This window comes from Canis lupus, chromosome 10, assembly GCF_011100685.1.
Source record: "Canis lupus familiaris isolate Mischka breed German Shepherd chromosome 10, alternate assembly UU_Cfam_GSD_1.0, whole genome shotgun sequence".
In the NCBI taxonomy this organism is placed as follows: domain Eukaryota; kingdom Metazoa; phylum Chordata; class Mammalia; order Carnivora; family Canidae; genus Canis; species Canis lupus.
The window spans coordinates 32,263,678-32,275,709 of NC_049231.1; the positions used below are offsets into that span (position 1 = coordinate 32,263,678).

At 49.4% G+C, this 12,032-nt stretch overlaps 1 protein-coding gene across 3 annotated transcripts in view; it reads right to left on the reverse strand.

The window, feature by feature from the left end:
- Positions 1 to 12,032, reverse strand: part of BTBD11 (BTB domain containing 11) — a 310,110-nt gene that overhangs the window by 35,471 nt on the left and 262,607 nt on the right. For 2 of the 3 annotated variants that reach the window (XM_038550770.1, XM_038550771.1), the window contains exons 7-9: positions 10,130 to 10,231; positions 8,090 to 8,183; positions 5,221 to 5,399 (exon numbers count right to left, since the gene is read on the reverse strand). In XM_038550770.1, the coding sequence (XP_038406698.1) occupies positions 5,221 to 5,399; positions 8,090 to 8,183; positions 10,130 to 10,231 (375 nt within the window). Of the gene's footprint in view, positions 1 to 5,220; positions 5,400 to 6,890; positions 7,112 to 7,836; positions 7,973 to 8,089; positions 8,184 to 10,129; positions 10,232 to 12,032 lie in introns of all 3 variants that reach the window. The other variant, XM_038550769.1, reaches the window with a different exon arrangement.

Sequence of the window (12,032 nt, forward strand, 5' to 3'; positions counted from 1 at the left end):
TAAAATAAAAAAGAGCAACAATACCAAACAGCGAGGATGTAGAGAAACTGGATCATTCCTACTTTGCTGGTGGGAATGTAGAATGGTACAGCCGCTCTCGAAAGCAGTTTAGCCCTTTATTTAAAAAACGAATCACACAACTACCATACCACCCAGTGATGGCACTCCTGGGCATTAATCCCAAAGAAATGAAGACATACATCTGCATAAAAACCTGAGTGTGAATGTTTACAACAGCTGTATTTGTAATAGCTTGAAACTGGAAACAATTCTACTGTCCTTCAGTGGGTGAGCAGTTATACAAACCATGGTATGTCCATGCCATGGAGCACTGCTCGGCAATGAAAAGAAACAGACTATGAATACATCCAATGACCTGATGATTCTTCAGGGAATTATGCTGAATGAGAAAATCCAAATCTGAAAAGTCACATACTGTATGATTCTACTGAAATTACGTTTTCTTAAAAAAAGACTTATTTCCTAGAGACAGAGACAGAGAGAGAGAGAGAGCAGGAAAGGAGGGGCAGAGGGAGAGAGAATCTCAAGCAGGCTACACACTGAGCGTGGAGCCTGATGCAGGTCTTGATCTCACCACCCTGAGATCACGACCTGAGCCAAAACCAAGAGTTAGATGCTTAACCAACTGTGCCACCCAGGCACAGTTGAAATTACATTCTTAAAATAAAATTAGAGAAATGGAGAACGTATTAGCAGTTCCCAGTGGGTAAAGATGGGGTGGTGGCACAAGAGAAATGGGTTTGGCTACAGGAGTGCAACATGAGGGAATCCTGCAGGTGATAAAAATTTTCTGCATGTTGACTATATCCCATCAGTATCGTGGTTGTGATATTTTACCATAGTTCTAGTAAGATATTGCCAATGGGGGAGACTGAGTAAAGGGTACTGAGGGCTACTGCTGTATTTTTTCTTACAACTGCATGGAATCTACAATGACCTCAAAATCAAAAGTTTAAAAAACTAAGCTATTTCAATTAAAAATTGAGAAAAAGTAAAAAGGTGTATAAACTACAAGAAAAAAACCCCAAAGATCGGGTCTTGTCTCTGTCCAAAACCTCCAGTGGTGTTCTATTCACTGCACATGGAGGGACACCCACACTTTTCACCATGGAGAAAGAGTTTGTGCAATCTGATTTTTATCTACAGTACTTCTTCCTGTATCCCACTGCCTTGGTCACCTTGCTGATTTTCCTGTTGCCTCCACACACCCAAGCATGTCTCCACTAAGAGCCTCAGCAACTACACTCACCCACTTGGGATGCTTTTGCTCTAGACCTCTGCATGGCTGCACTTTCCCCCACTTTGGTGATTGTTCAAATGCTACCTTCTTAGGGAGACCTTCTTTACATCTCTTCTTTACATCTTTACACCTTGCCTGCCCCACCCCCAGAGATTCGGTCATTGTCTTAATTTTGCCTTTTTTTTTTTTTCATAGCATTTATCAAGCTCCCACTCTCTTCTGATCCATTTCCTTGTTCCCTGTCTGCACCTCCCCTGGACACAGCAAATTTCAGGAGGATAAAGAAGGTGTCTGTCCTATTATTGCATAGTGAGCCCTCATGACTGCTGAATGAATCAATGCCCTGGGGCATTATGCGTGGGAGAAATGGGCCAGGAACTTTCTTTAAACAGATGTATACTAAGAAATGACTATATTGTTCTGCTCCTGGGAAATCTAGAGATGCTGAATTCTTTGGAAATTAAAATTAAGAAGAAGGAACAAGAAGCCCATCTGCAGCCAGATTTCAAGGAATGTCTAAAGGAGCACAAGTCAAGGATGGGAGGGTATATGCTTCACTTTTTAGGACAGCTGGATATTTGTAGCTAACCATAAAGAGAATTTATTTATGGGATTTCTAGGTCCTTATCCACTATTACTGATCATCTGATAAAACCAGGTACCTGTCCACACAGAATGGCAGATGCGATCTGAACAGGAATCCTTTAATGGAAGGAGAAGGAATACTGCTGGGCAGTTGTGTGATGTGTGGCTACTACTATTCTCCAATAGGACACGCTGGAAGGCACAGCTTTACAGCGCTTTCTCAACTCTCTGAATTTTTCTGCCACCATCTCTCTCCAGTCTTCTTTTGACCAGAGGAATACTACTCATGCTCTGGGACTGCTTGGCTTCACAATGCAGCCCTGGGAAATGGGTCACGCCTTCTTCTCTCTTCCCTTCGGGGTACATGGTGCGGGAATATCGCAGTTCACCAGTAGGGGTCGCCAACGAGCCCCTAGGAAAGCAAACCCAACTTGAAAGCACAATGTTCCCAGACTGCTTGCTCCTCCCTGGGACCTGGCTCCCTCCATCCCTGAAGATCAGGATCGCTGGCCCAGGGCGGGTTCTAGTCCACATTCCCCGGCAAAGGCCCCTCCCAGCTACTGGCTGCCCTTTAGTGGGTAGCTGAATAAGACTGAAAAGGCTTGCTAGGGCGCTAGTAATGTTCTCTTTCTTGGCCTTGGTGCTGATCACACAGTAGGTTTACCTGTGGAAATTCATTAGGCTCTATAGTTATGATCTCGGCAATTTTCTGTATGTCACACTCCAAAACACCAAAATAAAGTTTAATAAAAAAATTTCATGGGCAGCCCGGGTGGCTCAGCGGTTTAGCACCGCCTTTAGCCCAGGGCGTGATCCTGGAGACCCGGGATCGAGTTCCACATCAGCCTCCCTGCATGGAGCTTGCTTCTCCCTCTGCCTGTGTCTCTGCCTCTCTCTCTCTGTGTCTCTCATGAATAAATAAATAAAATCTTTTTAAAAAATTTCATAGACTAGGTTTACTTAATACACAGGATGCCTCAGTAATCTGTGGAATTCCCATTATAGCCTGAAAAAAGGAACAAACAAAAACCAAGGAACCAAAAACAAACAAGTGAGAACAAGTTAGAACACCTACCCCTGGGAATTCCAGACTTAGAAACGTTTTTCACTAAAGTGGTTTCCTAGGTAATTGCAGGTGAAAGCGCCATTCATTCCTTCATTCATTCATTCATTCAAAGTTGGAGGGGTAAAGGGCATGGGGAAGTTTGGTCTTGAAATGCTTCCATCAGGTTTTGCTGCCTGTGGAATCACTGCGGCTCATTACCCAAGGACTGGCACTCCCACTCCCATTTTGGGTCCTGGTGGGGCTTCCGTCAAATCCAGCTGCAGTGAGCCCTGAGACTGTGGATTAAGGCTAGGCTGCGGATAAGAATACTTCATGAGCGCAGCTCTGGACCCCAGGCCAGGTGCTTGAGGCTCAGACAGCTGAGGGGCCATGCTGCTGCTGCTTTGCTGTTGGGCCACCCCTGCCATCCAGAGAAGGCAGCTCTCTGCTCCCCTCTTCACTCTTTGGGCAGCCTGGCAAGGGGAACCCACACTGCCCTGCAAGTTTACAGGCCCATTGCCCCAGAGATATCAGAGGTTCCATGGTCTGAGAGGGACCCTATGCTTCTATAAAAGCTGTTCTGGAGCAAAGTGATGAGAAGCTGGTGCTAGAGCCAGGCTGCCTGGGTTCAAGCCCAGCTGTGCCACACAACTGTGTGGCCTTGGGCAAGTGATCACCTTCTCTGTGTCTCGGTCTACCCATCTGTTAAATGCAGATAAGAACATTATCTCCTTCAAAGGTTGTTTGTGAGGATTAAATGAGTTAATCCTTAGAATGTGCTTCAAAGAGTGCCTGGCATATAGCATATATATGGCATATAAAATACGTATTTTAGCTTAAAAAAAATCCTTACTTGTGTCTTGAGACAGTTCGTGATAAAAGAGTTCCAAGGTCAAATGAGTTTGGGAAACACCTGATTGCCTTTGTGAATTAGGGTATTCAAGACTCCGCAGGAGAGAAATTGTGAGTAATCCAATGTTAGCCTGCAGAAAGAGCTGATGTTTGGCCCGTTCTCAGGTCAGTACTCATGGCTGGTTGATATGTGCGCTGCAATGGGGTGCTAAATATTTTGAGGGGATGGTTTTTACAGAACACCTTTGGGGACATCCTGGAGGTGCCACATCCTCTGGTGAGGCCATCTTTATGACGTATAAAGCACTCACGGAGTTGCAGGGACAGTTTGAAGGGCACTGACTCATTTTATCTTCACAACCACCCTAAGAGGTTAGTATAATTATTGTCCCCATTTTCAGGTAGGGAAACTGAGGCAGAGGGAAGTCAAGTAACTTGACTGGGGTCATAAGGCTGGTAAGCGGTATAGTGAGGTTTAAATTCCCACAGTTTGGCTCCAGAGTCCACGCCCTGAACCACTGTGCTACGTGGGCTCTTGGGACCCACTGAGGAGCCCTCGGTATGTGGTACTTGATGCACAAACTCCTCAGAGCCTCTCAGGCAGACTGGTCACCTTTGGCACTTCCGTGGCCACAGTGATGGGGCATCTGTCACCTCCTCCCTCTGCCCCTGGCTCCGCACTCCAATGGATGGCTGGGGGCTGGGCATGCCACGGCTATCCCTCCTCAAAGCGCTCCAGTTGCTTACACAGTAAAGCCACAGGGCCCGCTGGCTGGGACCGGACATCCATATGGTATCGCCAAGCAAAGGACCCCAAAGAAAGTTTTCAGAATTGATCTCATGATGGCCCATGGGCCGGACTGATGTTCTAATGGGGTGACAGCATCTCCCTGTTGCAGGAACAGGGAGACCTGTGAGGAAGGGGTGACACTCATCTGATCCTCTGTACCCAGAAAGCTTTCTCCAGGGTCTGGCTCTCCAGGATCCTTGGCAGGGTCTGTATCCCGTTGATCAAGGGTGCTGTACCGTTTCCCTCTTTCCACCAGATTCCTATCTGTCCATTCGGGCCTCTCAAGTCTCAGCACCTCTGTGACACCTCCGTGACACCGACTCACACCTCTCAGAGCCCACGCCACCCAATTTAACACTGTTTCATAAACCTCAGATGCCCTTGGGGCACATGTGTTGGCATGATCACCCCAGCTTTCCTGTAAATTCCCTGGGTTAGAAGGTGTCTCTCCACTTTGTCTCATGTGCCCAAGGGCCTTGGGACATAGCAGGTGCTCCGCAGAACAGCGCCCCACAAATGACTGCACAAGTGGCTTTAGCCAGCCGGGCACACGTGCCGCTGGTGGCCGTGACTGCAGGATTCCTGCCCGAAGGGCGGGACCAGGCTAAGGACTGCTGAGCTCGTGAGCCTCCCGCCTTGCTTGCTTGCTGCCGCCAGCTGACCGCAACAGCATTAAACTTCTCCTACCTTGCTCGCTTTCAAGATCTCAAACATCAGGGGCAGGCCTTGGGTAATGAGCTCCTCTGTGTACTCCTCCTCCTGAATGGTCTTAAACTCCTTCAACAGGCACTGGATGAGGGGCCTGCGGTGCTGCTGGAAGGCGATCCGCAAAGACTCCAGCCACGTGTGCAGTGTCCACGGGACGCCTGGGAGGGGGCGGGGAGGGTGTGCAGGGGAGGAGAGGACAAGACAGAAAACAACCACAACAGAAGGCGTGTTTTTTTATCTGCAAGCTGGCCTTTCCCCAGGACATCACCAAATTACGAGCCCAAGAGCCTGATGTGGGATGAACTGCGCCAAAGTTGCTTTTTATTCCCCCTGAAGATTTGCAGATGTTGAAACTAAAGATCAGAATTCAATCCCCTTAGCTATGGCTGTCCATCTGTGCACGCTGTTCACTTACTAGGAGCTGCATTTTACAAGATCTCACCATCGTGCAGAACACAGAATGTGACACACTGCTTATGCCTACCCCATACTTCTGGGTCCTGACGTTGCTCCCCTCTATCCCTTCTGCCTTCTGGGGAGACAGAAGCTCAGGGGGGTTAGAGTCCTGCTCAGGATGAGCAGCACATCATGCCCAAGTGAGAGCTCAGAGCTGGTGAAACCCATCGGTGGGCCTCACCATCTACTGCCCTGGCCAGGATGGGCGCAGACGTCAGAGAAAGGCCTGGAAGGTACTGCTGCCGCTCCCCTGGGCAGAACAACTCTTCCCGCTGTGGGCGCTTCATCAGGCCTTCCTCCTTTCACAGAAACCTCTCCAGCAGCTGACTGCTGCGATGTGCTTCTCCTTCCCCATGGAGAGGCACGGAATGAAGAGCATGCTCCACTACTGGGCATAAGGAGTAGGCCATTCAGAGTCCGGAGCTTCAGCGTCATGCTAAATAGGCCCTCGGCACAGTGGCACAAATGTCCCACATTCTGAACAGTCACTCGGAGAGAGAGGCCCACGTCCAGAATGGCGGCAGGGGGGCCTCTCCTCAGGCCCTCTGCCCACCTTGACCTGCCATACCAGAGGTTGAAGGCCCATGCTAGGACCTGCTGTTCCTGCCCCCATACTGGGAAGGCTGAGCTGGCCTGCTCCCTGGACACACAGAGATGGATCTGAGCTAGCTCCCTCAAGGAAGAGCCAACCCTAGCTTTTCTCAGGAGTGGCTTTGTACCCTGAAGCTCAGTGGGTGAGCCTCATCCTACCTGTTGCCTGGCCACTGCTTCTTGGATATGGGTGCTCTAAGGCAGTGATTCACCAACCACTGGGAACCACCTGGGATGATTGTTAAACATAAAGATTTCCGGCCTTTGTCCATCCAGACCCTCAACAGCAGAGCCTCTGGGTGTAGGGCCTGGCAATCTGTATTCAGACAAGCTCCCAGGTGATTCTAATTCCTTAAATTCTCAGGGTCCAGAGTTTGGGAATCATGAGAAAATGACCTGAGGATCAGCCTTTGGGGGTAGGGAGGGATGCTGCTGTCTTTGAGGAGGTGTGGGTGTTTTAGCTTGGAAGTGATCCAACCAGCAAATGAGAAGTTCCCTGGGCCCATGTGTATGTGTGTGTGTGTGTGTGTGTGTGTGTGTGTGTGTGTAACCTAGAGCTGGGCAGGGGTGCTGTGCCCAGCGGTGGAGGGTGCCAGACTGACCTATGCTCCTGATATCAATTGTGACATCCACGTAGCCATGCTCAGCGCTGTGATACATGGCCTCCCTCAGAGCTCTCAGTTTGGCTTTGCTGTTGCGGCTGGCACACAGGGGAGGCGGGGCTGTCTCCGCCAGGTCAGTCCCCTCGGCCAGAATCTCTTCCAGGGACAGGATATCACTCTTCTCCTTCTCTGGCTGAGCGAGCAGTTTGCGGAACACATTCCTGTCAATCATAAACCCAGAGAGGAAGACACTCAGAGATGGAAGGGCTTTTCCAGGGCAGGGATGGGGTGTGGGAAGTGGGGACCCCACTCATGTGAGAACAGGGGGATGATGGGAACAACTCTGGGGTGGTGGTTTCAGAGCCCTGACCACCGGCGTGATGTTTTGAGGACGGAGATGGGAGAGGCGTGACTGGCTATGTTTCCTTGAGGGCAGCCTGGAGCTAAGTGCTTTCCTCAAGTATCTAGAAGTATCTAGAAGGTTCTAGGACTGTGCCCTTCTAACCATCAGCCTGCACACGGGGTCCCACAGTGAATCTGCTTTACTAGGGTTGTGTGTCAAAAAACTGGAAGGGGGTAAACCCTGAAGGAAATGTAGATAAGTGGTAACTTAGGCTGGAAGGGATTTTATTATTTTTAAAATGGTTCTTCTCACTTCACGGCAGCTGAGGTGACAGGCTCTGACCAAACTGGCAAAAAGTGGTGTCTCTGTGAGGTGAAAGCTGACAGGGCAAGGACAAAACAAGGTAGCCTGAGTGGATGTGCGCTGCATGGAGTTGGCTCTGAGCAGAAAGCTGGTGGCTAAGGCCACTCTGGCCAGGCCTGGGGTCTGGCCTGCTTCTGGGCCCCACATCCAGAGATGTAATGGGTCTGGGGTAGGCCTGGGAATCTGCATTTTTAACAAGCACCACTTGGGACCTTGTGGCTTTGGCCCATCCTAGCCTACCTGTGTCCGTGGGCTGCGGCCTGGCTGAAAGAGTTCATATCACCCTGGGGGGTTGTAGAAATTCCATTCCTGTACATGGTTCCTATCAGGGGATCCGCACCACGCTCCAACAGCAAACTAACCAGCTCAAAATTTCCTGCAAGCCCAGAGAAGGGGGTTTTATAAGCGGATAAAGCAAAGATACAGTCACAGACACACTGAGGGCGCAAGGTGGTGGAGACCCTCGGCCGGGACGAGGCTCAGCGGCTCTTACCTACGGCAGCTGCCAGCTGAAGGGGTGTTTCCGAGTAGTTCTCCTCGCCGTGCTCCACGGAGCCTTCCACCTTGGCCCCAGCGTCCAGGAGCAGCTGTGGAGGAAGAGTGGCCACTGAGACATTTAAAGGACATGCACTGTGAGGACACATCAGGAAAAGCTGGCAGAAGTCAGTGCGATGCCAATGTTCCTGCCCTCCCTCTGGGTCAGTGGCCGTGTGCACAGGGTGAGGGCAGCTGTACATAGAGGGTGAGCTGATGGCCTCTTGAATGTCCTAGAACCTCGGACTATCAAAGCCTGGTCTTCGGAAAGCAGCATCCGCATCACCTGGGAGCTTGTTGCAAATGTGAGCACTCAGGCCCCATCCCAGACCAATTGAATGAGAGTTTGCATTGCAGCAAGATCTCCAGGTCATTTATATGCACGTTCAAGTCTCTAGAAGCGCTGCCTTGGACTCTTGAGGCACCAGAGTGTTGGAAGACTCTTTTTGGGTTGGAGACACAAAGCCTCGGAGAGCATTAGAGTTGCCTCTTAGAACCACGGAATCTTGAGTTCCAGAGGACTTTGGGGACCATCTGGGCCACCCGGGGCATGAATCCCTTCTAGAACATTCTGGGTGGCTCTGAGGATAGTTTAGCAAATGCTAAGTTTCCTGGCCAGCGAGATCAATTAATCAAGTGGCAGAGGGAACTCTGAGGAGTCTACTCCATTCTGTGTATTCCCGAAGATGTCTGGACTTCATAAAGATGGAGACTGTCCATGCCGGGTCTCACCCACAGTGAATGTGCTCTTAGCACTGCTAATGGAAAACGAGGAGGAACATTCTGCCTTCTTGACTACCTACCCAGGGCTCCCTGAGGGCACCGCCAGGAGAGGGCTGGCATTCCATGCCATGTGTACCTGCAGTGGAGAGGTGGCCTGACTTCCATGGGGCTTTGCTTGGCTGCCTGCTGCTCCTATTCCTGATTTGAAGGCTTAGGATGCCACTGCACTTTAAGGGATGGCATTTGTGTCCACTAGGCCGCCCCTCTGATCCTTTCTTTCCTAAACTCCTCTACCAGGAGTGAACTGGGCATGACATTCTACAGCAGAAGTCAGCTCTCAGTGTACCATGTCATACACTCCACCTCCTGGAACATGACTTTGGATCTTTCTGAAGGAGTTCCATGACCGAGAAAACAAGATTCCTATGGATCTCCAACATCGCCCAGTGGTCCCCGTAACTCTTTCCTGCTCTGCATACTTCTAAGAGGCTTGGACCACATAAAAACAAGTGTTCCTGATTATACCCGAAGTTCGGCATTATGAGGCCATGTGTGGTAATGGACCTGGATGCTTATTTCTTTTTTTTTGGATGAACTAAAGACCAAATTTAAGATCTAGAATGTACTAGATGGCTAGTCATTGAATATCAACTGTACAAAAACCAGAAAAGAAAGTGCAAGCAATACATACTTCAATGCCCAAAGGACCTTGGATGAGGACATCTCTCCATACTCAGGGAGCTGTTTCAGAAGACACATGCAAAGGCCCTACTCTAGACCTCTGGGATCAGATTCTCAATAGGTAGGATCCAAGCAAGTGTCTTTTAGAACCATTCCCTTGGCGACTTGGGGATGCTTCTTTCCACCAGTCAGAGACCCTAGACTCTACACAAACACCAGGGTCACACCTAAGGGGAGGTTCTGAGGTCTCACACCAGCCAAGTCTTATGTTTATGTTAACGACAAGCAAAATGAACAAATCCACAAAATCACAGCTCAGGCCCCACCCCCGAGCAACCAGGAACAGCTTCGGAGATTTGCCACTCGTGTGTGTGAGGCTGCGTGTGGGTATGTGATAATTTCATATTGGTTAAAGCCAGGCCATATAGATCATTACATATGATATTTTCATTTATATGATATGAATGTGCTATACTTAATTGCAATTAACCAATATGAATCCCTTAGGGAATGTGCATGCTGGGAGAGGTACAGATTTGCATAATGAAGGAGGTAAAATTAAAGGTCAGACGTGGATAGGGAAATCCATTAATACCTGAACTACAGGAATATGTCCATGCAACACAGCAAAAGTCAGAGCCGTCCAATGGCGGGTCTCGGGGTGGACGGATGGATATTTATGAGGAGTACTGACAACCTATAAACAAATTGAAGTTATTTTCAAAATGTGACCTTCACAATATTTAGACTAGCAAGTCTGACCTATCTGTGGCTGGGCACGTGGGCTGGAGATGTATGGAAGGACATTCTGAAAGTGCTTTGGGAAATGTTGGTGATAGTAAGGTGGTGACTTTTTGTCCTCGATGTCTTGTAGGGAGTCTTTTTTGCTTCTCATCTGAAGGGAGTTAAATGGATGATTTAACCTTCTCTAAGGTGCCTTGGAGAAGCTGTAGTGGCAGCTACCATGAGCCAGCTCCCCAGCCTGTCCCCTCTTCCTGCTTAAGTGCGGTGCTTCTGGGGGCCACAGGAGGACATCAGCGTGAGATGCCATACCACTACATACACACCTTTAGGGGAATTTCTCAGCAGCAGGAAACCTCAGGCTAGGTGTGTGTGGGGTGTGTGTTGTGCTTCAAGCTTTCAAGCCAGGGAAGACTACCGCCCATCCAATGGAGTGACATTCCCAACTGGTCACAGCTCACCTCACCCTGTCCTCATTTCACCCTTATTTTGGCTTCCTAATTGACAAGGAACATCATGCTTCTAGAAACATGGGCACAAAACCTTCCCTGGACACACCATGAATGTGCAATCTGATATTGGTCTTTCAATACATAGGCCTCAACATACCCTAGGCCAAAAGAGAGGCAGCAAGGCAGCTGAAGGCTGGGGTCCTGCAAGACTGGCATCCGCACATGGCTTTCCTCCCAAACACTCCTGGGCCCATACAGCTATGATGCCTGTTTCCTCCAGAGCAGCTGAGTTCACTAATTGCCTGCTGGGAGAAGGCCTTGAGCTGGGAGCCATGGGATGGGCTAGAGATGACCAGAGAAGCCCACTGGGACCCAACGATGAGGAGCCCCTGCAAGGTCTGCACAGTGCTGGGGGTGATGGTGGTTCTTAACAGGCAAGAAAATCCCCAATACTTGAAACTTGTAATATCCAAAAGGGTTTGGATGCAAAACTCTGCCTACTGCCTGTTTTCCTCAGATGAATATCAAATTCACTAATTTAAAAAAAAAAAAAAGCACAGCACTAAGATTATGAAAACATTTAATTTTGAACTAACAAAGTTTTATAGGGTTGCTGAACTAGGATTGCAGCATGCCAACCTTCCCAGCCTCTGGGGCTGCCAATAGCTGGCTGCCAGGAAGACAGGATAGAACATGGTCGAAAAGCATGATTTCACTTATGACAAGTCTCATGGTGTGTGTCTGTGGGGGACCAGTATTAATTGAGTCTAACTTCTGCTAGGTAGTCTTTGCGATTATTCTCCCCCTGTTGCTGATGGGGACGCTGAGGCTCCAAAAGGCTAAGCCACCTGTCCAAGCACAAAGCAAGTGGCTAAGACTCAGCAGTTTCAGAACTTGAGCCCAAGTGTCAAATTCTAAAGCCCGTGGGGGGGGGGGGGTACGTTTTCTGCTATACACCACACTGCCCTAAGGAGGCTTTGCAATGGGCTTTAAGACCTGTGGCTTCAATTCAACCAACAGGTGAACTGATCAGGATTTGGCTGGCAGGGCGGAACATCTGGGGGAGCGACATCTCAGATCGGGGGACATGGCCCAGCGCTGTATTAGGCAGAAAGGGTTGATGGCTCAGAAGAGGGCTTTCTGCCCTGATCCCAAAAGGAATGGATCAGCAGTAAGAATCAGACTCAGTACAGCTGAGGCAAGGGGAAGCTGATGCTCCTTGCAGCTTCGTTGGTGGGTTTTTAAATGAAACGTAGTTATGGGCAGCTCCTTGGAGTGTGGTTGGGCTGGGGCCTTGGGATGCAG